General features: G+C 43.2%; 2 protein-coding genes across 2 annotated transcripts; both read right to left on the bottom strand.

The window, feature by feature from the left end:
• Nucleotides 1-2,150: 2,150 nt before the first annotated feature.
• LOC136442858 (uncharacterized) lies at nucleotides 2,151-5,169 on the bottom strand. The gene is made up of 2 exons (XM_066439838.1): nucleotides 4,685-5,169; nucleotides 2,151-2,519 (listed from the first exon to the last, which is right to left on the bottom strand). The coding sequence occupies exons 1-2, from the start codon at nucleotides 5,017-5,019 to the stop codon at nucleotides 2,270-2,272; spliced, it is 585 nt and encodes a 194-aa protein (XP_066295935.1). The 5' UTR covers nucleotides 5,020-5,169; the 3' UTR covers nucleotides 2,151-2,269.
• A 1,804-nt stretch (nucleotides 5,170-6,973) lies between these two features.
• Nucleotides 6,974-12,169, bottom strand: LOC136442853 (uncharacterized). Its single transcript, XM_066439825.1, has 2 exons — nucleotides 11,682-12,169; nucleotides 6,974-8,097 (listed from the first exon to the last, which is right to left on the bottom strand). Exons 1-2 carry the CDS (start codon nucleotides 12,008-12,010, stop codon nucleotides 7,929-7,931), a joined length of 498 nt encoding a protein of 165 aa, XP_066295922.1. The 5' UTR covers nucleotides 12,011-12,169; the 3' UTR covers nucleotides 6,974-7,928.
• Nucleotides 12,170-16,989: the final 4,820 nt, after the last annotated feature.

Here is a 16,989-nt window from a genome sequence, read left to right as displayed (position 1 = left end):
AGTCAAGTCAAAGTTTATTGCACAACGATTGTAACAGGTACAATGTAAGGCAAAGATAAAATGCTACTGGCTACTTATATCAAACTACTAAAAGCTACAGGAAGGTTCAATGCTATACAATGATTAGGTTCTAGGCTGTACAATGTTCCATTTCAAACTACAAGAAAGCACTATCTATATAATATTATCAGAGGTAGAAAATATCAACAGGTGATACAATATGGAGCCGTATATGTCAATTATACAATAACATGGCGAAGAGATGAATGTCTTATACAACTAAATCGCTATTTCACGGATTCTTTTTTGCATAGATGTAAAAATATATTGGCCTAGATATATAGATATTGTTTCAGGACATGACATAAGTACTATGTAATGATGCTTTTAAAGGGCGGAGCTTCCATGTAAGACATCACGAAATCACCGGCGAATGCACCCGGATACACGGCGACATGCCGACCTGCGTGCCGATTACCGGCGCCACGAACGTCCCTTGCTCGCACGTAAATAATCGTAAATGTTGCCCGACTTGTGTGGGTCCACATCACGAAATCGCCGGCGACCCACAAAAGTCGGGCAACATTTACGTGCGAGCAAGAGACGTTCGTAGCGCCGGTAATCGGCACACAGGTCGGCATGTCGCCGTGTGTCTGGGTGCATTCGCCGGCGATTTCGTGATGTGGACCCACACAAGTCGGGCAACATTTACGTGCGAGCAAGGGACATGTATCCGGGTGCATTCGCCGGCGATTTCGTGATGTCTTACATGGAAACTCCACCTTTTAAAGAGGATGATTCAATTTGTACACGAGTATATAGAATGAATTATCTGATGATAATTGTGATTTTAGAACAGTAACCTCCAGCGTAATTCAGGTGAGCAATGTTTGCCTGCGAGACTGTTGATCGTTTTTCTGTGAATACATGATTAAACCATTCATCAAGCACATTCATACCGGTGTCCCAATTTTTAGCACGAGTATGGTGAGTTGAAACCCCGTTACTGAGAACGGTGACTCAGTATAAAATGAAAATCTTGTAGAGAGACTGCAGATACTTTCATTAAGGAAATGTAAAACATCGACGAAATTGCAGTTGACTTTAAAGTACATAGACTGATAAATTGATAAGTGTATATCGTAAGGTGGCGTTCTCAAATTATGTGATTTCTTTTTTAACTCATGTGAGTCATGTCCTAACCCGGGGAGGGCTGATGTCAACGCTAACGATCAAAGAAATAAGAAACAATGTAAAACATGTTTCGTTTATTTACCTCTTGGGGCATAAAGTAAACGGTATTTACAGCGACAATTCCAACAATTGGCTTAGTTGAAAGAAAACAGTGAAGAAGAACTAGGTGAAAAAATACCATACGTGTTTTACAAAAAACATATCAAATATGTCTGTTAAACTATAACGCCTATCTAACGTTACCGATAATGTACCTTCTAACACACCTCTACGTTGCACCAAAACTACTTATTCTTTACACTACACTTGTCTTTGTGGTAAAGGTACAAAATAGTATGATTTTTTTTCTTCATAATAAGCTACACGCCATCCACTCGTACATATATTCATTCCACACATTTGCTGACTCTTATACATGGGGATATGGCATGGTGATCCAAAGTTCTCCAGACCACCCCTAACGTTCCTAATGGAATAATCCTGATGATTTCCTTGCAATTTTACAAGCCATGATGCTGAAGTTAGGTAAGGCATGGCATGATATGCTCTGATGTTGTTTTGTTAGAGAGGGCACCCATCTTACTCTAACTGGGACTTACTGATGTGTGGTGACGGCGCAGAGGCAAGGCCACCGAAAATAATTCATACAACAAGGAATCATGGAAAATCTCTCTCCGCCTGTACACACATCCATTCTTACAGATGGAATTCATATTTCTTTCATTCATGGCACATGTACACAGTATGTCCATATTAGATATGACCAGTATTGTCAATGGGATACGGTACACCACCAGGCGCATATTGTACATAGAAAATACATGGCACATTCTTGGAGATATTATTTAAACATTGGTCATTCTAGATATCCTTATATAACCTTGGTTGAGAAAAATGTACATTGTTTCTTCAGTCTTCAAGGCGGCCGTGTGTGAAAAACTGTGCTTTCTTCTGTGTCCTGATTGCCTAGACCACTCAACAGCACCTCCCGGCGGACTATGACCGAAGTGCAGTGACAGATGTGTGACTTGTTTTGTCAGCGCTACTCTGTATGAAAACATTCTTATTTGGGCCGTCATACAGAGGAAGTTCTTTCCCTTCTTTCGTTCTCTTCTAGCGTCACGACATCTTCGTACGACGGTAGCGGCTCGTCCGGTTCCTCGTCGCTTTGTTGTCGGTATGGCTCCCTCATGTTCACCGCCGCGGTGTGTACGTTGACTGCGGCCGCTCCTGGCGGAGTGGACTTGACTCTTGTGATGGTGACCACGATCTCGCCATTTCCTGACGTCACTGACGTCGGTTCTATGTAGTCAGGAGGGGAATCGCTGTGTGTGCAAATGGGAATAGATTGAAGTACAGTTAGACCTGTACAAGTGACCAGCTCTACATTATAAGGACTAGCCTCTACCAGGCTCCGCGGATCGCTGGGAAAATTGTAGAAATTGGCCTAATAGCGTGGATAGTATGCCAAGGGTTAGCCTGGATGCCAGACCCCCCAAACTCTAAGATATCTATCCCACACGATAGATATTTCAGAGTTTGGGGGTCTGACATCCAGGCTAGCCAAGGGTAGTCCGCTATGGAAAGAAGGTCAATAGACTACCCTTGACATATTATTCACGCTATTTGGCCACTTTCTACTATCTTCCCAGCGATCCGCGGAGCCTGGTAGAGTTAAGGACCGCCCAGTCCTTAGATAATTTTCCAAATGACCCAAGTACATGTATTAAGAATCCTGTCTACATTGACCACCTGTACACATAGACCGGATTTTATCGGTCCCATGTGCATGATTACTCCTCTTGGACACTTTTTACTGTACTTAATGCAAATATTGAAAGAGGATAGGGTTACGTATTCGGGCTGCGTAAAGAACAACCTTGTAGTTGTAGACTTCCTGATTGAACGCATTGCAACGTTACTGCCACTTCAATCAATCTATTACAAGATTTGTCATAATCGTATCTTTAGTTTCACAATTCAGGTATCATGCTCTTCAACTTTTCAACCTCAATCATTTTGCGGCGTCCAAAACAAGCCGAGGTCGCTACAAACATGTTACATCTGCTTGGAGAGTTGCCAGCCCTTCGAGTTCAAGTGAACCGCTGAGGGTTGAACGGGCACGTGACACAGCCGCATTGGCGACGTACGTGCAGCTTCGCGCGTAAATAAATATATCGGAACGTTGCAATGATACGTTAGGGGCGATCCAGAATTGATCATGGAGGGAGGGATTCGTGTACATGTATCATATATTTTTTCTCTCTTCGAAGTTCGCGCAATAACTGCCCTCTCAAATACAATTTTCTTCCTCATATTACAGCGCATATCCTTCTTGTTTTCTGTGCATTGTTTACACTAAAAGACTAGTCTACCAAAACCTGTGCCATGTCACCCCCTTCAAGATTATTCTTGGTCGTTCCCTTGGCAATGACTACCACTTGACGTATTTATGGTTCGGGTGGGTGGCCCTGTCTAGACGAACCGTTCATTACCACTTTCACTCAAAAACCATGCACGTCCGTAGTCTTTTGCGAATCTTCACTGTTTTACTGCCAAATGCCAAACATCGACAACTGCCCTTTTGTCCTACTCCGATCACCCCGCCCCCACAAATGTCTTGGATGGAATAGTCCAGAGCACGCGGCGGAACACTCGAACCCAGGCGGAACCAGTGTAAATTGGGTCAAAGGTCATACCGTGCCTTTTGTAAACACGGACAGAAAACATGTTTGTGATCGTACACTAGTCTCCAACCAGACCCAATAGATTGCAAAGACCGTATCCAACTGGAAGAAGGAGCTTGTAATGCAATCTAAGGTCTGGAACAAGTCGGTCTGAACAAAGGCTATTAACATCTAATTGTTACCTAATCAAACTGTGCTTGTGTAAGTGAGTTTATTACTCTCTGTCCGCACAGGCGTGCGAAACGTACTTCCTCTGCCAGTTTGATACGGTCTTTATGCAACCTATAGATCTGCTTGGAGATTAATGGTACACCATATCCGGCCTTTGTCATAGGCATACATTCCTGAAACATACCAGGTTTGATATTTCATAAGGAGATATCAGCAAGGCTTACAAATATAACGTTATTGTAAAAGGCATTTAGCATTGCGGTCAAGGTCGCGGAACATACTAGAAGCTAGAAGAAGGCCAGGTAGCCTGACAAGCGGCCCGCCCGACTGGAGCGCGCCAATATTTAGCCCCTGACAGCGAGAGATCGTGTGCCTCAGGCTAAAAACAAGGCGGTAGAAGTAATACTTTCTACATCTAACGTATGCACTGAACGTTAACCACTTGCAAACATTACACATCTCAGACATCTAAAAAAAACATGCACGACAACAAAGGATGTTACACCCAGATTTGAGGACATCCCTGAGTAAATAAAAACACCCAGATCAAACACCTGTCTTAGGCCCGTGACGCCGACATCTTAAAGGCGATAGAAAGCTTCCTTAACGACGAGAAATCACCAAGAACTCACCTAAGATCACAGACTTCCCAGTACGCGGGGGGTTGGTCAACCATCATGTCAGACTCTCTCCGGACGACACACGATGTCCTCCGCCCTCCCCCTTCCGGATCCGTGTAGTACAAACTGAACAACACCATGATAAGTCCCACCGAGAACAACAGAACGCCCTCCCAGGGAAAACGGTTGGCTTCCTCGCCCTTGGTCGCCATGACCATGACGGCTAGCGCCACAGCTACCCCGGTGATGGCTATCATAGCCCCGAAGAGTCTTAGTACGGCGTTCCACTGGCGCTGGGTCGGCATGCCCTGCCCAGCCTCACCGGCGGTTAAAGGTGCTGCGAACATGGCCCAACCGCTGGTTCCTCCGTCGTAGTGTCCTCCTGACCACTCAACACTCGTCACTATATATCACTGTCTACAGGAAACTCACGCCAGTGCCAAGTTCAGGGCGAGCGAATCACTGGACAAAGCGTGCTTCGAGTTTAGCCTTCTCTAGTTTCCGCTTTGTTTGGGACAAGCCTCGAGTTGGGACTTTCCTTATATGTGCAAATGACGTCACCTGTTGCCGATAAGTGAACGTGTAGACCTGCACGTGTGCTGGATTCCAGGATAACAAACCCACTGCAACATAGCGAACGTGATTTTATTTCACTCTCTGTGAAGTGCTTTGATAACTTTACTGTTCCACAATAAAAACCCTCGTGGGTTAGACGGAAGAATACCTTTCGACAGGAATTTCATAAATAATAGATTAAACGGTCTCGACCCCAACTATCACAAGGTCACTTAACGTTAGGTTAGGACAAGGTCAAGTAGCGTCCGTTTTGACCAGCGTTGCATATCTGTGAATTTTTCTACTCGCACTGGTTTCACGTGTACACTGTGTACGTGGCATGACCAGTAATCACGAATAAAGTTGGCAAACACCTTACATACATTTAGTATGCTGGGTAATCTCCAAGCAGATGCTACTGTGGCAGGGACAGTATCTACTAGCCAAACATACACAGTATCCATAGGGCCCCTACTGTTTGGCCAATGGATACCGCCCCCTGCCACCGTAGGATCTGCTTGGAGATTAAAAGTTGTGGTGGTCACCGACCGAAAGTACTGGTTATGATGTAATCTCCAAGCAGATGTAGGGAGGCAAAATCGTAACGTTTCTCTAGCTCCCAATTTCCGGAGCACTGGGTAGTTCAGATGCACTGGGCATTTCAGAAACAAGTTTCTGAAAGAAAAAAATGCCACAGATCCCCGCTGGCCCATGGATATTGTCTTGGCTCTATTCTGCCAAGAAAAGATCTGACTAGAGATTATTAACGTTAGTAGTTATGCTGGCTCAGACGACCGCAGCCGTCTGGTTGTCCTACGCCATATGGGACCTGGGAAATTGGCAGACTTCGAGAGAGGCAATCACTACCAAAAACGTCATATAATAAGATCACGTTGGATTGGAGCGATCATGACAAGGCAGATACGCTTTAAACGTTGCAGTTGCGGTACATCGTCCCTTATACACTTCGCGGTATGTCAAACATCTGATAGCCTAATCTTGTACACGTATTTGTGAGCCAAGAGTCTCTGGTGGGATCAGGCGTCTCACAGCTATGTATTATGACTGGCAAAGAGCCACCGCTGAGGTCAACGTTCTCTAGAACGGTTTATCAACGATAGATATTCGGCGGGCCTCCTTTTATAAGTCGTTTTGACCTGTGTCAAACTGCGAAAAGTAATAAAGAATGCATTGCAGAAGCATATGCATTTTATACTGTTTGTGCTTGTACTCTAGCTGGTCCTCGTAAATACTAGTAGTACTGTCTGTATGCATATGTATGTACATTGTGAAGTGCGCTGTTAAACAGATATCAATGTATTCTGTTCGAATATTCACCCATTCCCCAGCTAAATGTTTGAAGGAATTATCGTTACAATTGTTCTATCTATAGTCATGTTTCCTAATTTCCAAGCAGATATTGGAAGGCTGTAACATTGTTTAGCTGACTGCCTCGTTTATCTGACTAGTGTGCCTAAAAAACGCAGCAGCCAGACAACGCTAAGATCTTCCGTCACAGCATCTGTCTGGAGTTGGCGATCATCACTTCCATTCAGTATTTTGTTTTTCTGTTTCATCTGGTTGGCAGCAAGGGGTATGTCTCAATGTATAACTGATTTATTCATGCTGGTCACCTCTTCAACATGTACAATGATGTGATTTGTGTTCCGCGTGTAAACAAATATGATCACGTCATTTTTCAATTACTTGATCGATCTTTAGATAACAAATACAGAAACAGAGAGAGAGAGTAACAAAAGTTGTATTCTTTCTTTGCAACTAGTATGCTTTACTTCCCCACGCATAGTGTGATTATCACAATGTTTAGATCGTTTGAAAAGTAATTCAGAAAAACCAAGAAATTGATGTGATGTCGTGTTGATTATTATAGATATTCTTTCTTCTTTTTTATTACAAAAATAATAAATGCATTACTATACAACCTCCAAATTCCATTTGGTCACAAATGATTAGAATGTACCATCATGACATGTATAACTGCATGGTCTGTTTCATACAGTTGAGCTACCGATGACAAGTAATTCATAAATACCGACGTTTCGATTGGCACGTATTGGTGAACAATTATGATTCAGAAACAAAGTTGAACTGAAATTAATTGCCAACACAAAAAGTTGGTAAGTCCAGGCCAATTTTTGTGTTGGCAATTGCAGCCCAACTTTGATTCAGAATGACATCTACCAACACAAATGAAATTTAAGATTCAGTATTGGAACTAACATAGTTGCATAGTCAGACAAAAATACAGATTCCTTGTCGTTTCCTAATTACGTACGCTTTAGGCGAAAACCAAATAAATAAAATAGTTAAATAATACATGTCCTTTGCAAATATAGAAAATAGTTAGCCACTTCAATCTACATCTTCAGCGGAATGTCTTAGATTCCTTGAGCACTCAATCACTTATTCATCATCCAAGCGGAGCAGGTAAAGTAAAGTTTTGGTGCTGATGATGTTTCCAGTTCAACTTTACAGTTAGATTGTACAGATTTGGTCCGTGTTCAGCACTGCTCAATAGCGAACCACTGCGGCCTTGTCTTGAAGTGCAGTCCAAGGCATTGGTGGGTCAAGTCCGTACATCATGCTCAAATGCATGTGCAGCAGTTTTGTGCAGTTCTCATCAGTGACAGCTCCTTCAGACATGTATATATTAATACGTTTTATCCTGTCGTGAGTTCTGTCACCTGCCCACGACGTCTTCGTACTTCGGTAAGGGTTCGTCTGGTTCTTCCTGTAAGGAGTCCACGTCGATGACGACACCTTCAGAGATGCTCCTGAGTCTGCTGGTGGGAACGATGATGACGCCGCCTTCTGTAATCACGGTTGGCGCCATGACGGGGTTGTCGTAACTGCACAGGAAATAAAAAAACACAGGATTAAATCTCAACAATGAGGACTGCTTGTCTTCTGCTTGTTTTCAATTCAAGGCAATGCGAACTATCTCCGTTAAAGCTGACCTAAACCTGACGGAAAGTAGTAAAAGCTGGGTAAGAAAAAAATGTCAACTGTTCACTATGGAATATAGCTATAACATACATTGTATATTACACACTTTCTATAATGAATTTTGTCGATCTAAAAGCGCGATACGAATCGGTAAGATTGAAAGGTTATCAAATATGCATGTAGGACCAACATCTCAACGTCCTTTCTCAATGACGAATCTTATTAAAGACTTGAACCGAGAGACTTCAATTTGTATCAAAGTGTCCCTTTTTCTGGTTCTTATTTTTCTGTGTTGTAGTTTTGTATGTACAATGCGTGTCTATGTTTTTGTATGAAAAGTTGATAAAAGGAATGATGGAAAGAAATACTTTACTTGACACCACTAAAACAAAATCTGAGCTATACAGCAGTTAAACTTGCCACCTTTTCATGTGCTGACGTGCGTTCCGACACGTTGGGAGATTGTCAAGGTGAGCAGTTGAGCCTGGCTGTCTTGGCCGCTCGTTAATCAAACCGGGGGAAGCCACGCCAAAACGTACCGACATGTGGACGTGTGAGGAATGTGAACGCTAGGGCACGGTGACATAGTGTCGTTCGACTACGAGGGACAGGCTAACAAGTGCTAGTACATACAGCCCCCCAACCCATTACGCCCTCGGGATGCCAACAAGCTCCGTGGGAGGCGGGACTCTGATATATCCACATAAACGAGCCCGCCCATCCTTGAACTATTACTTCTCAGTACTGCCGTGTGGAAATTGAGAAGTTGCGGCTGTCATGGCTGCTCGTTGATTTAACCGGGGGAAGCCACGCCAAAACGTACGTGTGTACATGTGTGAGGAATGTTATTGCTAGGACATGGTGACATAGTACGGGTATCGTTCCTACACGGGAGAGGCAGACAAGTCATGTACCTTTACACTATACAGCCCCACCATCATAGTTCATTAAATGGAATTTTCTCTACACTGAGCTGGTTGTATCTAGATCAGATATTACTATCCCTGCAAACGGACCTTGGCATTCTCGTAGGCTGCATAACATTGCGACAACGGCAGAATTTTGCGTGCAAACGTACGTGCGACTCCACAATTCGATAATGGTGGCGTTGCCAGGGGAATAACACAAGCATCACGAATATATATGTTATTAATGATATAATAAACCGATCAATAACCTTAAAGTAGGTTGGATGGCCCTTATTTTTATAGCATGAGTGAGTGAGCTGAGTGGTGGATCATTTTTCATTTAGAAACACGAGAACAGCTTAACTGTTATATCACGTTCGTGCTTTTGTAATCAGACGTGATATAACGTTACCGTTTTAATATTTGTTATTACCTATGATCTTATTTTTGTATGTAAAAGGAGAGAGCCTCGTTAAGTAATTACTGCTTGTACCCCGTCCCCAATCCACTCAAAATATATGTGAATAATAAGATAGAAATATATAACGTTTCCGTTTCAATTTGATTTGATAAGATGTAAGTTAACGCGAGACGTTCCGTGCAGTATGTAGACGTGCGGTGTTTGCCTTAGTCCCAGCCCGCAGTCACCCATGCTCCACGTGAACTCTATCCCTGGCCGATAACTCAACTTGACAGTACTTTCCAAGCAGAGGAGGGGGTTTCGGCTGGTTTTTGACGTGTTTCTATGCGTTTTTGTCGGGCTTTCTACTTTGTCATTTTTTTGTCCAGCCAACCCACACGGTAACAGCCGGGTTGAGTCTGCATCGGAGGCTAAGTTTTTGTTCCTTTTTACATTTAATCCTTATTACTTTGAAACAGCCACCTCATTTGTTGTTGCTGGATGATACACTTCCAAGTAAGGGGAGACGAGTAGTGAAATAAGGACGATCTATAATTATGCCATATCCCGGTTTAGCTGGCCTGTTTTAAAACAAAAACAACTTTTAGAATGTTTATAGTTTTGTGTATAAACTACCTCGACAAGATGATGATGATAAACTGTAGAAAACGCGTGTATGACAAGGGGGGCATTAAACGGGCTAATGAAATATAATTGTCCAGTTGATAATGAGGGAACCACGCTGCTGGCTGCTCTAAAAGGACCTTTGGTCAATGTTTTATACCCTCGACTGGACACATATTATATCGATCCAATCATCCAAGGTATGACGGACAGCGTTAAAAACAACATGTGGCCTCGGTTTGCACACCTGCCTGTCTCACACAGATATCAATCCAAAAATAGTGCGTAGTAAACCATAACAAGCGTGAACACAGTCGATTTCATGACAAAGCAAAAATTCCAAGAGATTTTACTTCGTATTGTTTGGTTGGCCCTTCTCAGTAGTCTATACATACTACGCAGCGCATTTGCGTAGCACCAAGGAAAACCGTCTGTCGCGGCAACACAGAAAAGAGAGAGTGGAGTGAAGTATGTCCCAAGTGACACTCTTCTTCACAATAGAACAGCTAATAAATGGCTGTTAGAATATACATACTAAGTGCTACGTTCAATGCACCACTCTGAGCTGGTGTTAACGCTTGGAAGGACGTGAATGGGACTCAGATAAGAAAGAGTCTGGCATATCACGCAACCATGGGTAAATATAGCAGTTGTGGTCTGTGGGTGTTTTAGTCGCTTCGGGCACTTTTTTAAACACAACTTTGACGTCAGTCACATACTAGTATTCACTGAGCCGAGATTAAATCTAGCGACATCGCGGACAGGTGCGTACTCACGTAGACACGACGTACCTGTTTCTAAAGGTGTGCTGTTGATACGTCTGCTGGATACCGCACATTTCTCTAAGAAGGCTGACCGAAGGCAAAAACAACACCGTCCCTTTGCAAATAGTGCATGTCCCGACAGGTGTAAGCGTGAAAACACACACACGGTGACACGCACTGGGGTCCGCACACAGGTTGAGATGGGGTGATCATGACAATATTTCTGTCTAGTAAGGTAACAAGTGGACGTTTAAAACATTTAACCAGGAAGACATTCCGCAACGGTGGCGTTATTCTTTCAGTTTCATGCATGGAAGACCCCAGACTATGACTCAGGCACAAACATCGCGAGGCGGAAGTTAAAGCTGGGGGAAATGCGACAACGTAAGAAATGCCCATGCCCACGCCAACCAGGCGAAACTTCCGAGTTTGTGGTTTTACCTGGTAGTAGGCTGGTACCTCTTCATGCTTTGTCATGCTGGTGACAGCAAAAGACCAAGTTAATACGTAAACCGTAGATGTAATAAATATACCCCTGCTTTCATGGCTTTAGCCTGTTTAAGTAACATTAACTTTAAGCCGAGCACTAACAGTTTTGGCATATAACGTTAATACATGTACAGATTATAAAACCGTGTTATCATTAACGTGTTAGCGGACCTTCCTAGCTTCACATGGGACCCAACTGAAATAAATCCTTTTGATCCGGTCACACAAACTGCAGCTATCTGTATATAGTAACATCACAAACAGATAGGACATATGATAAACACGGGATCCAGTGTGCTCACCTTAAATCACAGACTTCCCAGTACGAGGGTGGTTGGTCCATGTTCGTATTCAGCACCGAGTTCTGTCGACTGACCCCCTGTCGCCTTGTACCGTGAGAGTACGTCGTGTAACACAGACTCAGTAAAACTAGTGTCACTCCGACAAACAGTAGAAGGAGTCCCTCTCCCGGAAAGCGTATCCCCTGCTCGCTGTGCATCCCCGTCATGATAACTACGGCCACCGATATCATGATCCCCACAAGCGCGATCAGGCAGCCGATCCACCGTAGAGTCTTCACACATCGGCCGCCTGTCCTACGAGTCGCGTCGGGAGGAATCATCACATTCATATCTGTAGAGTTGTAGAGTCTTGTAGACTGTGTTGAAACTCCCCTCTTGTCTCACGAAGCCTCCTACGGTCCTGCCGAGGCGAGTGTGTCTAGGCGAACGTCAGAGACTTTTCGATTTCCGGCGCTGTTTCTTGCTAAGTGGCAATGCCCTGCGGAACACCTCCTTATTTGGTGGTAACCTCTGACGTAGTCTAGACTATTATAGGAAACAGTCGCTCAGGGACTCCTCGGCAGTTTACGCAATCACGTGCACCATGCGTGACCTAACAGCACACCTGGTATGTACCTGTTCGTGCCTGTCACGTGCCCTGTCAATACCTGGCGTCAATATGATCAATATGAGGGAGAAATTAATGTAGAATACTAAGTTTATTCACCTCTGGGTCCATGACATGACATGCGCCTAATGAGGTTCACTTGAGGTCGGTTGGACGCTTGTTCAACTGGTTGTGTATTTCATTTGTTAAACGGGCGTATACCGTTACTGGCCCATACTGGCGTATACCGGTTTGTGCCGAATTACTTGTAACGTTACAGACGCGTTACGTTATTTAGATGAGTCAAAGTAAATGTTCTGAAGTAGCCAAACCCTTTCCTGCTGGAAGACGTGGTTGGGAGCCTTGCGTAATTGGATGGAGCGCGCGAAACCAAGTACTCAACTAGTCATCCTAGTTCATGTAGTTAGTTCCAGCCATACACTCCTTTTACCAACGAAGGTTGAGAATGAGATCCCTGGAGTCTGGGCGAGATACAAATACCTCGATACACACATCCTAGGCCTTACGATTGAATGATATCGTCCCAAATGTCAAAGAATAATACACCAAAAAATCATTCCTTTGAAAGTAGTTTGTATGTAAGCCTAGGCCTTCTCTTTGTAGTTTGATTCTTGGTTGGATGATCTAAGTACATGTGAAAAGGAATAGAAAGTTGAGGAGACAGGGACTACACCTTCAAACTTTACCACATATTTCACCATGTGGGACGAATAACAAGATTATTCACATTGAACTAACGTTACAATTGATAATATAGTCTGAATGTTCTATTTCCATCACACAAACTTGATATCATGTATACATATCTCATGTATGTAGCTCCGATGGATTCTGAACACTGATATTACAAGTTCATATTAAAATGAAATGTTATCACATGTAAGTAATACTTCTTTGATAACACGCTGGGTTGCTTTATTTTGTGCACAGCTCTTGGTGCAAAACCTCTCCTATACCCAACAGGCCTGTTGGAGTTTAAACGATGCCAGTTGACGTCGGTTTACAGCTCTTTTTTTCTTGATAGAAGGGTCCAGAAGGTAGAAACTTGTTCCAGGGATGGAGAAAATGACGCAACAACCGTTACCCCCTAACTTCACGAAAAAAAGCGGTGAATTTCGTCATACCAATAAAATGAGGTCACACGTGGCCTGATTTCGTTCGTTGTATGCAGGTTGCATGATGCTGGTCAATCATTAACAATGTTACATTTCTGCCCAAATACCCGAGTCGGGCGTCTACGTATTCATTCAATGAGAGTTTTGCCGACAACCTTGAACAGCATGGTTGCTAACTAGAGAGACATTCTTTACAATTGACGTAATGTTTGCACTTCTATGATAAACTCAAAGGGGGCGCGAGTACACAGAATGGGATCTAGCACGGGGGCTTTGATGTCTTTGATTGACAGCTGCGCCGTTAGTCGCGTTACTCTAAATGACCAATCAGTATAGATACATGAGTTGTTAAATCACACACGAAATGGATCGTTCTTTGCTCTAGCTAGCGTTTATAGTAGTTCCACTTGTGGACCTCAGTGTCTACTCGTTGGGGCTCTTTTAATACGCAACACTACTGGTATTATGATAAGGCTGCACCAAGTAATTTTTATGGATGACGTCCGCGCGCGCATTGATTTTGGTCTGTACCCAGGAAAAAAAACAAGAAATTCCGCTTCCTGTAACTATGACCAAAGAGTTACGATAGTGCCGAAAATCGTAAGATTAACGTAAAACTCGTCACGCGAAATGCATAAATAAGGAAGTGGCTACCTACTGACAGGATGATCCTGTCAGCAGTAGAAAGAATTGGATCATCCTGTCAGCAGTGCATTTTTTCTACTGCTGACAGGATCGTCCTGTCAGTAGTGCAATTTTCTACTGATCATCCTGTCAGCAGTGCAGATTTTTCTTGCTGACAGGATTTTTCCTGTCAGCAGCGGAAATTTTTCTAAATATGTGAGTATAAAAGTGAAAAAGTGCGGCAACGTTGTTCTTGATTCATTTGGTACGCTCTCGATGTCGGTCAGGGAGAGCTGACGTTCGCGCAACTGTACGAGAGACTTGTAGCGGCGAGCCAGTGAGTTTCGGCCGTACAATTTTAAGCAAGTCTTGTCAACCAAGCAGTTCGGGTGTTTCATCCGTATGGAGGTCGACAATACAGCTGCCACAACTGAAGCTCCTAGGCCCAAGTCTGTTTTTGAGGTATGAAAAGTTCCGTTCTTTAGTCTGTTTTGGATCAAGTACCATGTACGAAAAAATTATAATCTGGGAAGGGGGATTGTAAGATGAATGCATTCATGTATTCTGCATGGATAAACATTTATTCGTTTCTGGTTATTTATACTTGTTGGGGAAACATGTGCTTTTTTATTTCTATCATTTTTGGTCCATCTTTGGCTTGAATAATTGCTGTTATTCATTAGGATTCCTTAAGCATAGGTAGAAATGTAGTAATACATGCGAAGAGTTATTAAACAGCAACTAATTTTTCCTCTTTAATATACTATGTTTCTGCAGGCCTGCAAAATCAATGGGATATGGAAAGAAACAGGACAGGACAACAACTACTGTTCAACTTCAACTGATTTATTCAAATTATTGCTGTTTTCATTATGAATAAAAGAATTGTTAGTTGCTACACTGTTCTCTCATTCAATTTGTGTCCTAACATGTGTCGTCGACTATTATATTTCAAATCTAGGCATCTTGTTTTTTTCGGCCCTTATTGTTTTTTTTTCGCGCTCTCGCATTAGATTTAGGGTCTCCAAAGGACGTCATCCATAAAAATTACTTGGTGCAGCCTAACTGTCGCAATCCCTCGAAGTAGTCGCCATGTCGCCGATATCGTAACGTTAACGTTGCCAATTATCGTCGACGCGTCTAAATCATTCAAAACGCCATTTATGTTAACCACGCGACCGGAGCCAAATGTTAAAGCAAGGATGGGAAGAAATATCAGCTCTTCTAAAAAGAAAAATGCATGGTCTGTAAGTTTTCTCCGCCTGTTTTACGCGTGCGAACATGTATTCATACTGAGGTCTATGATGAAGAACGCTAGGGTTACCTAATGGCCATTATCGTCCACCTGAGCTTTCTTCTTCTAGCGCTCTACTTGAAGAACATAGATTTTAAAAAATGCACATAAATTGTCCAACGTAGGCTACAGACAAGTGATATCATAATATGTTTATCCGGCCGTTTGCTTGACACGATTGGAGAAAATAATGCAGTGCAGTTAACGTTAATTTCAACAAACGCTGAGCGTCACGTGAGGTTCACGTGACAAACGCGTGACCATGGTGTTTTGACTAGCGAAAATGTTGCGTCAGTGCATGGGGTCGCTGGGTTTTACCAAACATTCCTTAAACTAGGAAAAGATTCAAATCTCGAATCACCATTTTGAACATCAAAGAAAAGTTTAATGTCAGCTACCTTTGAAAGATACTAGCTATCGTGTGAGTTATTGGGTTGGCCGAATACTCTCTCTTCGCAGCCAGGGGCCGTGAATTGCGAGCAGCGCACATTTGGCGGGGCTAGATCGCAAGGGTAGCGACTGCCGCCATTCGGCGCACAGGTGACAAATTGCCCCATGTGCAGCCATAGGACGGTCGGTTTTGAACCACTCACACTGGGAAGGACCCCTACTTTTTTTCGATAAGTGCGCTGGGTTCTTTAACGTGCTCAAGGTGTGGCCCTCCTCAAACACGGGACCTCCACTTAACGTCCTATCCGAGGGACGTCCCTAACCGAAGCTAGGTACTCATTTACACATGAGTGAAGTGAGGAAAGCCGTGTCAAGTGCCTTTCCTAAGGGCACGACATCAACGGGACAAATCAGGGAACCCCGGATTCGAACTCAGTATCTCTGGGTTCTGGAGCCAAGCATCCTATTCCTGCCACTGCGCCACCGCGACGCCACAAACAGTTAGAAGAACATGATGAAGTACACGGTGTCGAATTACATATGAATTACGCCGTACATGAGGCTTCCAGGTAACTTGCTGTTTAATACTTTCATATGCGTCCATAGCCACTCTTATTTATCTTATAGCAATGTAATGTTTAGAAGAATGAGTTCTACAGACACATTACAACAAAATGTCTTAAAGTGATCTATGACCTAAGAGTGAACCGGTTTGACGAATCGCTTCAGGGCATAATCAGCATGATATCTTAGCCTTAACGAGGAACAACCTTCCAGCAGAAAGCACTGCTCGCAAGTTCTGGTACGACGTCTTACCAAAGGTGAGTGTTTCTTACGAAATGTTCTGAAATCAAGCTGGCGAGAAAAGACGTTGTACGTGATAGTCTTAGGGGAGTGCTTTATTCTTTACAGCGCTGCACGTTTTGCAAATAAGCCCACTAGGCATTCGAACACTGGTTTGTGGTGGAATGTGAGAAGTTTACAAGGGGTTTGCTTCTTTGAGATAAAAGTTTTCCGTCTTCGAACCAAAATCTTTAAAAACAATAGAACAGTTTATAGCTCAGCTACAGCTACACTTAACTTCACCATTGAATCGGTCTAACGAAAGCTTCCTTAGCCCTAGACATCAGAATGACAAAACATATTAGCCTTGACAAGGAACAACATCTCACTAAGTCACTAATGGCTTTAGACAAACCCTTGATTATTAAGCACATCTGTACCTATATTTATACCATTACCAAGAACCGGGAAGAGGCCAAATTCATGTAATCAATA

Source organism: Branchiostoma lanceolatum, chromosome 1, assembly GCF_035083965.1.
Source record: "Branchiostoma lanceolatum isolate klBraLanc5 chromosome 1, klBraLanc5.hap2, whole genome shotgun sequence".
NCBI lineage: Eukaryota > Metazoa > Chordata > Leptocardii > Amphioxiformes > Branchiostomatidae > Branchiostoma > Branchiostoma lanceolatum.
Note: the sequence above shows the minus strand (reverse complement) of the source record. Positions and strands in the feature narration are given on the sequence as shown.